Source organism: Pituophis catenifer, unplaced genomic scaffold (genome assembly GCF_029215685.1).
Source record: "Pituophis catenifer annectens isolate HBS135680 unplaced genomic scaffold, rPitCat1.0.hap2 SCAF_14, whole genome shotgun sequence".
In the NCBI taxonomy this organism is placed as follows: domain Eukaryota; kingdom Metazoa; phylum Chordata; class Lepidosauria; order Squamata; family Colubridae; genus Pituophis; species Pituophis catenifer.
This window is the reverse complement of record NW_027256894.1, coordinates 22,315,394-22,329,581: the sequence shown is the minus strand read 5'-3', so window position 1 is coordinate 22,329,581 and position 14,188 is coordinate 22,315,394. Positions and strand designations below refer to the sequence as shown.

The following is a 14,188-nucleotide window of genomic DNA, read 5'->3' as shown; positions in this document are numbered from 1 at the left end:
ATCAAGGGAATAGTACTGTAGGCTGTTTTTTTTCACAAAAAAATAAAAATAAAGGTGATCTCCAAAACAGAAAGAAATCTACACCAGCCAAGCATTCCACAAGTCATTTATTTTACCTTAAAATAAAGGCAGGCCGAGTACAGATACTGTACATTAAAACGGAGGTGCAAGCAATTCCAGAGAGATCATTCAAGTCCGATCTGTGAATTTCTCGGGGTGATCCACCTGATAGTTTTGTCTCAATGCTTAGATGTAGAGCGAACCGTCTGTGGGACCCACGTACCCAACTCCAATCAGGAGCACATCTATCAGCGTCCAGATTCCCAGACCGCCAAAACTGAAGAGTTTGCCCAGCCCCTCCCGCCACTGTCCCAGGTAGAACCGGTCTGCACCAAAGCCACCAAGCGTAATGCTGAAAGACGACATGAGAAAGGGTTAGAAACTGCCTGGGGCTATTGATTTTTGCAGCAAAGCGAATAAATGTATTGCAAAAAACAAGGACTCTGCAAATCCTAATTGTATTGTTCTATAACACAACACACTGAAAGAACTAATCCTGCCAATTTGGCTGGTTAAAAATTGTGAGAAAGTTTTCATTGGTACTTCTTTTCCTACCTTAAAGCCAAGGCTGTTGACCATTTGTAGCCTCCAGTCCAGTTGCAATAGAGCATCTTGGGAAAAGTACGATTTCCTTAAAAAAACAAACAAAACAGATGTAAAAATCTTTATAAAGTGCGATTGCAAAGTGCAGAAAAGAAAAACAAAGCTGATCATTGCCTGATCATTGTTATCACTGTAAAGTTGTCATCACAACAAGAAAGATACTGTATGCCGGGTATTTGGGGCCCAGAGGAAAGAAAACCATCAGCTGCAGCCTTTCAAAAAAATAATAATCATTATTTCAGAGTACAAAGCTAAAGATTTATAAGGCAGGAACTGGGAACTGCAGGAAAAGAGGACGGGTTACCCAAGCTGGTGAGATGTCTGGCTTACCAAGGCAATGGATGTGGTCTCTCACAGTGCAATTGGCCGTATAGCGTTCTCGTGGGCACGAGATGGTCTTGCAGTTGGTAGGATTGGAGCAAAGGTAGTTTGAGGGTGGCAGCTGCCAGCAAAATTGGCAAGTCATGTTAATCAAGAACGTCTTCTGAGGGTTGTTACTTTGATCCTGCAAAGGAAGGAGTGAAGGTCATCCTCCTCCTGAGTGTAATCCATAGGTAAGCTCAGTGCTTCTCAATTTCATCAAGTTTAAGAGGCTTGGACTTCAACTCCCAGAATTCCCCAGATAGCATGGCTGGTTAGGGAATTCTGGAAATTGAAGTCCACACTTTTTTAAAGTTGCCAAGGTTGAAAAATTTAGATTAAAAGTAATCATACATTTTTGTTGGCAGTCAACAACAGAATTCAGCCCAAATAGAAATCAAGGCTATTTAACAAAAATCATTTAAAGAATTGTGATGTTTTTGCTAGTTGAGAATTCTGGAATTTTTCAAGTAAACGGATTCCGCCTCCAGCAAGGAAATACTGCTTCAAATCAGAAGGGTAAAGTAATTGCTCAGTTTTTCTTGAATCGACTAAGGTAATTACTTATTCCTCTCTGAAGTAAACACCATGGAGTATTTTCACGTCATGCCTGTTTGTTTATAAAGAAAAGTTTTTAACTTACAACACAATGGACCTGGGGTTTGGCTTCGCATTCAAACGCAACTGATTTGCCATAGACACAAGAATAGTTTGTTCTGCAGGTCATACATTCTGGAGGCAGCCGGCTACAAATCCCATTACTTGGGCATCGGGTCACGTAAGCTGGAATTGAGGTACCCTCTGCAGAAATAAAATCTAGTTTTAAAAAAAGGTTTCAGTATCTTCCCTAAAATAACGCATATGAAACTTCTTTGAGTCCTTGGAATTCCATTACCATACTCCGACTACGTATTTATAGCTCTTATTTTAGCAAGTATTTTCTACAAGTAGCCACTCATAGGACTACTCACTCTGAGGGAGATGGGAGGTTAAGAAATATGAAATATAAACAGTTAACTGAGATAAAAAGGCCCTGAATTAGTTTTACTTGGAGGTCAGTCGCTCCCCGGTGGGGGGGGGGGGAAGAACTGGGTGACTTCTGCTTCCTTGCAATGATGATTAACCAATTTTTAGACATTTTTACAATGCTGCAGGGTAGATAAAAATTGTTTTAAAAAAATGGATTTTTAAAATTTAAATTGGATTTTTTTTATTGTTATCAAATTTATTTTAATAAAATGCTTTTGGAGTAAAAACTAATGATAGTTTTCTATTTAAGATACATTAATAATTTAGTTTATTCAGCATGAAATGGAACTTCGTTATGTAACACAAGGCTGTATATTTTGCAATATTGGGACTGTCAGTGAGTCAACAGCAGGTCAGAGGAGGAGCTGCTGCGGGACAGAGATGACAGTTGCTCTTTAAAAATTACAATTTAAATCGAGCTGATTTAAATCAAGCCTTTTTACTAGTGATTTAAATCGTGATTTAAATCGACTTGATTTAAATCAAATCCACCCTGCAATGCCGTGACTTTCCTCCAGAGGAAACGATGGATGACTTTCATCTGGAAAACACCAGCCTCCGACTCTCCTTAGTAGAGAAAAGTTGAGTGTAACTTTCAAAATTAAAACTAACAAAATAAACGAGAGGAGAGAAAGTAGCAGATTGGATTAAGCTGATCTGCTGAACTGTTAATACCCACGGAAAAAAAGTTTTGCTGGAATGTTTGAGAAAGCGAAAACTCTTCCGAAACCAATCCGATGGGATTGTAAAACATGACCTACCTGGCACTTTGGATGCTGGGATGTGAGTGCTGGAAGGGAGCCCCGCAATCTTTGTGAGCGAAGCCTGTGAATGAGAATGCTCCAAGCTCAGCGACCCTGGAAAAGCAGAGAGAGGACATGAGGCTCATGGAGACGAAGCAAACCTCGTGGTGCAGGACTGTCTTCGTCCTAGAAATTTCCCAGGGTGAAATCCATTGGGACCCCGAGAAAAGGACATTTACAGGTAGTCCTTGACATAGGACTACAATAGAGGCCAGAATTTCCATTGTTAAGTGAGACATTTGTTATGTGAGCTTTGTCCCATTTTATGATCCTTCTTGCCAGTCGTTAGGGAAATCACTGCAGTTCTGAAGTTAATACACAGTTGTTAATAGGAATTATTTATGGGCCAAGTGTGATTGGACACACAAAGGAATTTGTCTTTGGTGCATACGCTCTCAGGGACCAGCAAAGTTGTTAAGTGAATCTTAAACAACTTTGCTGATCAGAAGTTCGCCAAAGAGGTTCCCGGGACACTGCAACCGTCATAAATACGAGTCAGTTGCCAAGCGTCCAAATTTCGATCACGTGGGGCATGTTGCAACGGTCATAAGTGTGAAAAACGACCCTTAAGTCACTTTTTTTTCAGTGTCATAGTTAACTGCAAGCGGTCACTCAAAGGACTGTTGTAAGTCGAGGGTTCTCTGCTTGTACAGAACTCATCCTAAACACCAGCACTGGGACGCTGCTGTCCTTGGTCCTGTATTTTTATTTTTATTGTTTCCCCCATGCTTTCAGCCCATTCTGCACCACCCAATGGTCCCTTCGTTGGTTTCAGATTAATAGAGTTGGAAGGGACCTTGCAGGTCATCTAGTCCAGGGGTCACCAACCTTTCGGACCTCAGGGACCACTAAATTCATAATTTTAAATTCCATGGACCACTAACATGATCTGCCTAATGACTGGATGGGTGGGTGTGGCTAGGTGATCATGTGACTGGGTGGGCTTGGCTGACTTGATGTCACTCACGTCAAAGGGCGCATCGCCAGTCTCTACTCGCCCCTCCCCTCCCCCCCACTCATCGCCTGCCTGTTCGGGCTCCTTAGGGCCTCAATAGGAAGCAGTTGTTGGAGCTAAGCCGCCACCAGGAGAAAGACTTGGCAAAACAGCTCAGTTTCAAATCTATTCAGACCAAGAAGGAGGCTCAGCAGAAGCACCACACTGAGGACTAGGAGCATAGGCTTTCCAAGAAGAGGGAAGACCTGCGGGAGTGCAAGGCCAGGTATTGGCGCCTGGAGGCTCAGCGGGCTGAGATGGTCAGTCGGTTCCAGGTTATGAGGCAGCCCCACTGGAACAAGGCCCCTCTGACTCTTCACCACCAGCGGTGCTTCCCTCCAGCCTCCGCCCAAAGCCCCACACCAGGAGGCTGAAGCAGACCCTAATTCGGAATTTCTGCCCCCCTCCAACCCACACAAGAAGACCCCGAAGGGGGAGACTCTCTGCAGCAACACAAACGTTCATTGCACGTATCTGTCCCAGGGGCCGTAGTTTGAGGACCCTTGATTTAGTGCAATATTTTAAAAATGCCAATAATTGTTCTACGGACCACCAACATTTTCTCATGGACCACCAGTTGGTGACCACTGGTCTAGTCCAACCCCCCCACCTGCCCCCCCACGCAGGAGACCCCCACATCTGCCCTCTACCTAGGATGGAACTCACCACCTCCTCATTGTGAGGCAAGAGCTCCACCTCTAGGCCACCTCCTTGAACCCAGGACCCTTCTTCCAAAGTGGGACAGAATTGACCTCTGACCCCTTCCTCCAGAGAAGACCCCCACCCCCATGGCAGAAGCCCCCCTACTCAATTAAGAAGCAACTGGGGAGGAGCAAGGCTTCCTTGAACATGTGCAGAGTGCACTCCCCACCCCCACCCCCCATGTTAAGCCCCCCCCCCTTCCCATATGCCCCCAGAGGGGGTTCCTGGGACCCTCAAGCCCCCCCCCTCCCCTCAAGGGCCCCCCCCTCAGGAGCCTGCCCTGATTAGCCTAATTAACGAACGGGCTTTTTTCATTAAAGCGGAGGAAGAAGCCCCTCCGAGCCCCCCTCCTCATTTCTCACCCCGGCCGGAGAGGACGTAGAGCTGCGAGAGGAAAACGGCGACGCAGCACAGCCGCTTCAGCGCCGCCATCCCCACCGCCGCCATCTTGCCCTCATCCGGGGACTGCGCCAGGCTCCGCCCCCTCCCCACCCACACTCTCTCCACGGAAACGGGAGAGGAGGAGGCGGAGCAGCGAGGCAGGCAAGCTGCGGCTCTGCGCCTGCGCGGGGAGAGAAAGGAAAAAACCACTTCTGGGCTGTTGGGCGTTCCTTTTTTTTCTCTTAGTCCTCGGCGGTCGCTCTCGGTCGCCCCCGCGAGGGCCGGAGGGGGCATCGACGCGCTGAGTGGCTTGGCAGAAGGCGAATCCGCCGAGTCTGGGTGGCTGCGGTGGCGCAATAAGCCAACTTGGTTAATGCAACCTGGTTTGGGAGTTTTGTAACTTGTGCAAAAAATTCAACCTGGTTCCGAAGTTTGGGCAAGAATTCAACCTGGTTTGGGTGTTCTGCCCCTTGTGCAATTGTTTGCATACGGTTCAATGCTTCCCAAAAGGGGGGTTTACGGGGATTCCCTAAGGAGGCGAGGCGCATGGGTCGTGTGATCCCTGCAGCCTCAATCCCTTTCAGCCTTGCCTCGTTGCCTGCCGGGGCTCCGTTGCTTGGGGGTGGGCGCCCCTGCAGCCTTCCCTTCACCCACCCACCCCCCAGCGGCATTGCACGGCGGTTCCCTTCCTCCCCAGCCGGCTGGGAACGATGGGAGTTGCAATCCCACCCAGCTGCAGAGATGAGATAGTCTGCTGGCTGGGGAGGATGGGAAGCGGACCCTCCCCGGGGCGGCTGCTGCAGAAGCGGCACCCGAGCTCCGCCCGCGAGAGGCGGGCAGCGTCTCCGTCCCGCCCCGGGGAAAGCAGCTGCGGGCGATGGCGGAGGCGGCTGCAACCGGGCGGACGCCCCGCTTCTTCCAGCGGCTGCCCAAAGTGGTGAGAACCGACCAGGCGCGTTGCATCCCCGGAGCAGAAGCTGCACTGGGCGTCGGAGCGCTTTTCCCCGCGGGTGGCGGGCCGGGGGTCTCCAGGGAAGGGGACGGAACTGGGGGAGACCCCAGCAGAGGCTCCCTTGCCGGGCAAGCCTCCAGCTGCTTCCAATGTGCGGGGAACCCAGTGGCCATCGGGAGGGTCCTGTGGCTGTGAATGTTACTGCAGGTTCGAATCTCGCCAGGCTCAAGGTTGACTCAGCCTTCCATCCTTTCTAAGGTGGGTAAATTGAGGACCCGGATTGTGGGGGCAATAAGCTGACTTTGTATAAATATACAAAAGGATGAAGGCTATTGCTTAACGCATTGTAAGCCGCCCTGAGTCTCCGGAGAAGGGCGGCATATAAATCAAATTTTAAAAAAAAATGTGTGAGTGGTTAAGAGCCTCGCGGGTCCTTAACTTAAAGCCAACCTCTATGCCCAAGAAGAAACTGAAGTTAGCCGGATCTTTGGCACCAGCTGTTTGCAGCTGTTTGCAAGGTTTTCAAGCTTGGCCCCTGTAGAATGGCTGGGGGATTCTGGGAGTTGAAGTCCAGGTTAAAGCATGCTGGCTGAGGAATTCTGGGAGCTGAAGTCCCCTTTACAGAGGCCACGGTTGAAAAAGCAGCGTGCTAAAACAATTTTTCTCAACCTTGGCAATTTTTTTAAAATGAATGGACCGCAACTCCCAGAATTCAGAATGCTGGCTGGGGAATTCTGGGAAGTGAAGTCCATCCATGCATCTGAAAACGTGGCTGAGGAATTCTGGGAGGTGAAGTCCACCCACCTTAACAGCGGCCTCGGTTGAAAAGCCCTGTGCTAAAACAATTTTTCTCAACCAGGGCAACTTGTAGATGAATGGACTGTAACTCCCAGAATTCCCCAGCCAGCTGTGCTGGCTGGGGGATTCTGGGAGTTGAAGTCCATACATCCAAAAGTTAACAAGTTTGAGAAACACGGTGCTAGAAAATTCACTGGGATTTTTCACTAATTCTCCAGGAATCTTTCAGAGGTGGATGAAAAGAGACTTTTTCTTCTGTCTCCCTTTCTGGGCACCTGAGTAGAATTAAATGCCTTTTTTTTAGGGAAAAGCTCAGTCCCCGGGGATTCGGAGGGGACAAATTCTCTTCCCAAGGTGCTTCCAAGGAGACGAATCCTTTCCTCTTTCCGTTTTAGGAGCTCCACGCCCACTTAAACGGCTCCATCAGCTCTGCCACCATGAAGAAGCTGATGGCGCAGAAGCCGCACCTTCGGATCGGAGAGGAAATGGTGGCGATTGACAAGGGGGCGAAAAGGACCCTGGAAGAGTGAGTCCGGCTTCGGGGGGGAGGGGGCACCTTGGAGAGCATATAGGTGATCCTTGACTTAACGACCACGTTTGGGATGAGAATTTCCATTCCCAAGCAAGACGGTTGTTGAGGGAATCATGCATTTTATGATCTTTTTTTGCCACAGTTGTTAAGTGAATCACACATTCATTAAACGACTCCAGCTTCCCCCCCCCCCCGTCCCCCCATTGACTCTGCTTGTCCAGGGCCGGCTAGGACGGTCACAAAAATGATCATATGACCCCCCCAGGATGCTGTAACCGTCATAAATACAGGTAACCCTGCAACAGTTTGTTTAGTGACTGTTGAGAAAGGCACTGAAAAATATTTTATTTATTTATTTATTTATTGGTTCGATTTATATGCCGCCCTTCCCCGGAGACTCAGAGTGGCTTACAATGTATTAAGCAATAGCCTTCATACTTTTGTATATACCTGCTTAGTAGGGCTTTCGGGCCCCCCCAAGCGGTGTTCTTTTTTATACAAAGTCCGCTTATTGCCCCCACAATCTGGGTCCTCATTTTACCTACCTCGGAAGGAGGGAAGGCTGAGTCAACCTTGAGCCTGGTGAGATTTGAACTCACAGTAATTGCAGACAGCTGGTGCTACTTAACAGTGCTTTAGTCTGCTGCGCCACCAAGGCTCTTTTTTTTTTTTATGACTTATGGCTTGTTTTTCACACTTAAAACCATTGCACCATCCCTAGGGTCATGTGATTAAAATTCAGACGCTTGGCAACTGACTTCATATTTATGACGGTTGCAACGTTCCCGGGGTCCTTTTGCGCCCTTCTGACAAGCAAAGTCAACGAGGAAGCCAGATTCACTTTAACAACTTTGTCACTAACTTAGCAACCGCAGTGATTCACTTAACAAGAAAGGTCTTAAAATGGAGCAAAACTCACTTAACAAATGTCTCGCTTAACAACAGAAACATCTTGGGCTCAGTTGTGGGCGTAAGTAGAAGATGGCTGTATATCAGTGTTTCTCAACCTTGGAAGCTTGAAGTCCACTCATCTTCAAGCTTCCAAGGCTGAGAAACACTGTTGTATATGCTGGTTGCTGTATATTTACACTTTCCCAGCTTGTCCATGTTGCTGTGGTTCTTACTAACACCATTCTTACACGCTGGTCCATGCAGATGTTTCCAGATGTTCCAGTTCATACACCAGATGACCAGCAGACCTGAAGATATATTAATGGTAAGTTATTTTGAACCCAGATCACAGGGACAGAACCAGTAGTAAAAAAATTTGGATTTCACCATTGGTGGAGGACTACCTGTATATTTCTATGCTTATTGGAGTGACTAGATCAGTGTTTTCTCAACCTTGCCAGTTTTAACACCCATCTTAACACTGCCAAGTTTGAGAAAAATATACCAATTGGATGTGGCTGAAGGTAAGACCTTTCTTAGCTTCGCCTCAACTCTGGTGTGGTAGGCTTCTTCAAATCCATCCCTGGCCTTTTTTTGTTTATTTTTTTAGGTAACCAAAGATGTTATTCGGGAATTTGCTGCAGATGGAGTCAAATATCTTGAATTAAGGAGCACGCCCAGGGAGGAGAAAAGTTCAGGTAACTTTCCTTTTCCTGAAATGTCATTTCAGCAAAGTTGGGCTGGTTTTGAAGGAAACCATCTCCAGATGGTTGACGAGATGGCCCGGTAGCCCAATTATATCTCAAAACAAGCTGGCCAAGAAAAAAAATCTTGAATGTATTCCTTGTTTGCAGCTGGATAAATGATCTCTGTTTTCCCTCATTTGCAGGCATGACCAAACGAACATACGTGGAAACTGTCCTTGAGGGCATCAAGCAGTGTCAGGAAGAGGGATTGGATATAGATGTAAGGTACGTTAGGCTGTCCGTGATTCTGAGTTCTCAAGAGTCCAGTTTCACATTGCAAAATTGCTCGTTTGGGGCGGTGAGTGAACCCAGGATGGGTTTTTTTCAGTGACTATGGTTGAATCATAGCTTACCACAGAGGTCTTCAAACTTGGCAGCTTTAAGACTTGTGGACTTCAACTCCCAGAATTCTCCAGCCAGCATAGCTGGAATTCTGGGAGTTGAAGTCCACAAGTCTTAAAGCTGCCAAATTGGAAGACCTCCGGCTTACCACAGGATGCCAAGTTCTACCAGTTTGTAACACCAAATTCCCAGCGGAGACTGGATGGACCCCAAGCGAGAAATCTCCCTATTTCTTTTCCAGCAGGGAAATCTTTGCATTGTTTTTCATCTCCATTTATTTATTTATTTATTCAAACTTCTATACCGCCCTTCTTCTTTCAGACTCAGGGCAGTGAACTTTTTAACTTTTTAATTTTTCATCGTCCATCCAAAATGCCCTTGAAGGCCCTAACCCTCTGAAATATTCAGAAATCATTTCAGTTTTTTAAGTTTAAAACTTCCCCGCTTCCTTGGTGCTATTCCTGGCTTTCCTAGTTCCCAGGGAGTTTTATACATTCCAGGTTTCTCGTATCTGTGGACAGAAGCAAGGGGGCAGTTGCTGCCAAGGAAACCGTGAAGTTGGCGGGAGATTTTTTGCTCTCCAGTGATGGTGTGGTCCTTGGTCTGGACCTCAGTGGAAATCCGAAAGTAAGCTTTCTCAGAAAGTAGACTCTTAAGGTATGGGCAGGTTTTTTTTTTTAATGGGTGTGTCAGGTAATTATTTTATGGGACTGTATTTGCTATCATTTTTCTATCTTGAAGGTGGGACACGGCCAGGATTTCTTGGAGCCTCTTCTGGAAGCCAAGAAAGCTGGTTTGAAGCTGACGTTGCATCTTTCAGAGGTAACGCTTGGATGCTGGCTAAGCATTCGTCTGGGTTTGTGGCGAGAAGGCTCATTAAATGGGTTTGAGCTACTGGTTCGGGCGAAGTGGTAGTAAAAAAAAAAATCTTTAAAAAGTAAAAAAAAAATTCCCATGATCGTGCAGCTGATCGTCTGAACTTTTTAAAAACTTTTTAAAGCATTTTTTTTACTACCAGTTTGGGTAATAGGTAGTAAAAAAAAAATGCTAAAAAAAAAAGTTTAAAAAAAAGGTTCCGACCATCAGCTGTGGTGTGGGATCATAGGAACTTATTTTTTTTACTTTTTAAATCATTTTTTTTACTACCTATCGCCCAAACTGGTATTTTTGTATAAAGTGTGATAGTTTGTTTTTGAGCTCTCTGTGACTCTCTGAGGTTCCTGCTTGTTGTAGGGGCATTTTGTGTGAAGTCCAGCTGCTTTTTTGCCTTGTGTGTGAGTCAGTTGTGTAGTTTTTGTGTACAGTATGATAGTTGGTTTCCCTGGTCACGTGACCACCAAGCCACGCCCACCAAGAAGAACCGGTAGGGAAAATTTTTGAATTTCACCACTGGATTGAGCAGTGATCATCCTGGACTGGTCTCCCCGAGAAAGCTCTGCGCTTGATAGGATCACATGTGTACATGGAGAGACGTCACCAGGGCATCTTCTAGTTGGTGGACTAGACTGAGAAGTAGAAGATCTCGAAGAAGGCAAGGAGTAAGTCACACACTGCCTAGCACTGAAGATGTTTACCTAGTTGGGTCATGAAACCCCACAACACGTCTTTATTTCCAGATCCCAAATCAGGAGGACGAAACCCGGCTGCTTCTGGGTCTTTGCCCGGACCGAATCGGACACGGGACGTTTCTTCAAACATCAGAATTGGCCACACAGGATCTGGTGGACCTCGTGAGGCGAAACAGGATACCTCTAGGCAAGGAAGGACTTGGGACCGAAGCTGGGCGATGAGTGGTGGGTCGGCTGGGGATGATGGAACTGGAATCCACCACTTGTCCTGGGCAGTCTGATGTTCTGTGCTAAGAAAAGCACTATTAGGAATGAGTAGGTGGGTCCTTTTTAAGTTTGAAACGCTGGCGTGCTGGCTGGGGAATTCTGGGAGCTGAGGTCCATCCCTCTGAAAACTGCTAAAGTTGAGAAGCAATGAACTAAACGAGCTTTGATGTTTTATCCCACCTGTTTTTGTGAGTTGGCTTCATACTATTCCTGTTTGCCCCCCCCAGAACTCTGCCTGACGTCCAACCTGAAAGCCGAGACGGTGCCCTCCAAGGCTCAACACCATTTTGGATTCTGGTACCGCCTGGGTCATCCCGTGGTCCTTTGTGTAAGGGGCTTTGGATTCTCCCCGGGACAAAGCAGGGCCTTCTTTCTAAATGCTAGGGGCCCCGCATGGCTGTCTAAATTCATCCAGTCCTTTAAAAAAAGCCAGGAGTTTGCTTGAGGGCTCCTTGGCGCTCTCTGAGCTTGGTTGCTCTCTTGCAGAAGTTTCATGGCCCAAATTAGGTAACATTATCAGGGCTAGTGAAGACAAGCATTGACTAACTCTGGCGATGTTACTTATTTTGGGTCGTGAAATGTCTACTGGAAAACAACCAAGCTCTAAAGACCCCACAGTTCTCCTCCTCCTCCTTCTCTCTGCAAGCCCCTTTCCCTTCTAGCATTGATATTGTTACCTGGTTGGGTAATGAAACGTCTGCAGGACAATCATCAAGCTCAGAGAGCACTAAGGCCCCACAGTCTTTGTCCTCCTCCTCCTCCTCTTCCTCCTCCTCCTCCTCCTCCTCCTCCTCCTCCTCCTCCTCCTCCTCCTCCTCCTCCTCCTCCTCCTCCTCCTCCTCTCTGCAAACCCCTTTCCCTTCTAGCATTGATATTGTTACCTGGTTGGGTAATGAAACGTCTGCAGGACAATCATCAAGTTCTTAGAGTACTAAGGTCCCCACAATCCTCCTCCTTCATATCACAAACCTCACTCCCTTCTGGCACTGATGATATTCCCCAGTTGGGTGGTGAAACATCTGCAAGAAAACCACCAAGCTCAGAGAGCACCAAGGAGCCCACAGTCATTGTCCTCCTCCTGCTCTCCTTCTCTTTACCTCCTCTCCTCTTCTTCTCCTCCCCCGCTCCTCCTCCCCCTTTTCTCCACACTCCCTCCCAGCACTGATGATGTTCCCCAGTTGGGTCGTGAAATGGCTGCAAGGAAAACCCGCAAGCTCAGGGAGCACCAAGGACCCCTCGTGTCCACCCTGAGCTTACCTGGAGTCTCCTCCTTTAGACGTTGGCTTTGCTAAGCCACCTTTTCTGGAACCCCAAAGCAGGAAGGAGCCTCTTGCTTCTCGTGGTTTTGTCTCCTTCCCAGACGGACGATAAAGGCGTTTTTGCCACCGAGTTGTCCAGGGAGTACCAGCTGGTGGCCGAGACCTTCCAGTTATCCGACGAGCAAATCTGGGCGCTCTCCTCCGAGGCCATTGACCACGTCTTTGCCTGCGGCCACACGAAGTCGAAGCTGAAGGAGCGATGGCGGACGCTGAAGTCGGTCCTGCTGGAGGAACTTCATTGAGAGCACCAGGACGCCCGTTTAGGATTCGAGGAGGGTTTTGATTGGCTTTGTCAGTTGGATCTACACGGAGGGTCCTCAACTTACAACCGTCCCTTCAGGAACTGTTCAAAGTTACAACGGCACCGGAAATGGACAGGCGGTCCTCGAGTTACGGCCACAATTGTGCCCAAAGTTTAGGTTGCTAAGTGAGACATTGGTGGACTTTTGTCCCCTTTTACGACTTATCCTTGCCACGGCTGTTCAGCGAATCATTGCCATTGTTAAGTTAGCCCCACGTTTGTTAAGTGATTAGGGCAGTGATGGCTAAGCTTTTTCTCGTTGTGTGCCGGCACCCATAATGCAATGGGGCATCCGTCCGTCCCCACGCATATGCGCCCAACTCCCCCCACCCCACGTTTTTGGCCTAGCAAGCCTCCCTGCAGCCTCCTGGGCCCAGAAACGGGCTGGGGGAGGCGGGCCACACATCCCCCAAGCCCCGTTTTGGGCATAGCAGGCCTCCCTGCAGCTTGCAGTTTGCCAAGAGCCTTTTGATCATGTGACTGTGGGGAGGCTGCGTCGGTCGTTAAGTGTGAAAAAAGGACATGTTGCTTTTTTCAGTCCTGTTGAAACTTGGAACGGTCCCTAAATGAACTGTTGTTAAGTCGAGGACTATTCGTACTTAAGACTGTTCCTCGCTCTTACGACCGTCGTAGCATTCCCCACGGTCGTGTGATTTGGGTGCTTGGCTCAAATATCAGCTCGGTTTCGTCTCTGATTCTCTGGGGCAAAGAGCAGCTGTTGGACGCTTGTAGCTCTCTTAAACCTTAAGACAAGTGTGTGTGTGTGTGTGTGTGTGTGTGTGTGTATCTTTTTGCGGTACTAAGAAAGACTACAATATCCATAAAATGAGAATTTAACCCATTCCTCCTCCCCCAAGAAGCTTGATCCCACTTCCATGCTTCATATCCGAGCAGCCTCTGGATTCTGAAGGGAAGATGGAGAGACGGATCCTTAACGGTCCCCAACTCTAAAAATTCTGCTGGGCCTGGAGTTTTATCATTTTTTCTGTCTTTTTATCACTTCTGCTAGCTCCCACATTGTTACTTTTCCATTTAATACAATTTTGTAAAAGTTTTCTGGGACGTTTTATGATACAGAAAATAAATCTATGGGGAAAAAAATAACACAATATGTGGAATTAAACGGTCCCCAATTCTGAATGTTTCCTCCCCCTCCCTTTAAAAGTTGGGGTTTTCCTCCAACACCTTCCAGGTTTTGCCTCCCCCCCCCCCAATCCCCCTGCTGCCCCCCTCTGAAGTTTTCAAAGAGAAAAGCTGGCCTGCATTTAGCCCGGCCTGCTGGGGTCACCTGGGAACTGGCAAATTTAATAAAAGTCTCCAAAGGTTTACAGGAGATTCCGGTGGATTTTCTTTCTTTCTTTCTTTTTTTCTTTCCTTCCTTCCTTCCCTCGCTTTTCAGGAAGTCCAGAGCCAGAGGCGGTCGCACACTGCAAAGGGCCAAAGAGAATGATAACAGGCAAGGGCCAAGAAGCTAGAATCGGTAGAAAATAGGGGTAGTCCTTGAGTTATGACCATAATTGAGGCCGGAACTTTTGCTGCT

The 14,188-nt window shown here is 47.5% G+C and overlaps 2 protein-coding genes across 2 annotated transcripts; one reads left to right on the top strand and one right to left on the bottom strand.

The window, feature by feature from the left end:
* Nucleotides 1-90: 90 nt before the first annotated feature.
* LOC139323840 (TM2 domain-containing protein 3-like) lies at nucleotides 91-5,480 on the bottom strand. Its single transcript, XM_070953351.1, is given in 12 exon segments — nucleotides 91-412; nucleotides 616-691; nucleotides 994-1,168; nucleotides 1,667-1,824; nucleotides 2,814-2,909; nucleotides 4,914-5,100; nucleotides 5,103-5,147; nucleotides 5,149-5,243; nucleotides 5,246-5,272; nucleotides 5,275-5,351; nucleotides 5,382-5,411; nucleotides 5,413-5,480. Coding segments are annotated over 12 exon segments (1,200 nt in total). The 3' UTR covers nucleotides 91-246.
* Nucleotides 5,481-5,805: 325 nt separating this feature from the next.
* Nucleotides 5,806-13,976, top strand: MAPDA (N6-Methyl-AMP deaminase). The gene is made up of 10 exons (XM_070953352.1): nucleotides 5,806-5,869; nucleotides 7,078-7,208; nucleotides 8,370-8,430; nucleotides 8,716-8,803; nucleotides 8,995-9,076; nucleotides 9,694-9,820; nucleotides 9,935-10,015; nucleotides 10,810-10,948; nucleotides 11,256-11,356; nucleotides 12,389-13,976. The coding sequence occupies exons 1-10, from the start codon at nucleotides 5,810-5,812 to the stop codon at nucleotides 12,587-12,589; spliced, it is 1,071 nt and encodes a 356-aa protein (XP_070809453.1). The 5' UTR covers nucleotides 5,806-5,809; the 3' UTR covers nucleotides 12,590-13,976.
* Nucleotides 13,977-14,188: the final 212 nt, after the last annotated feature.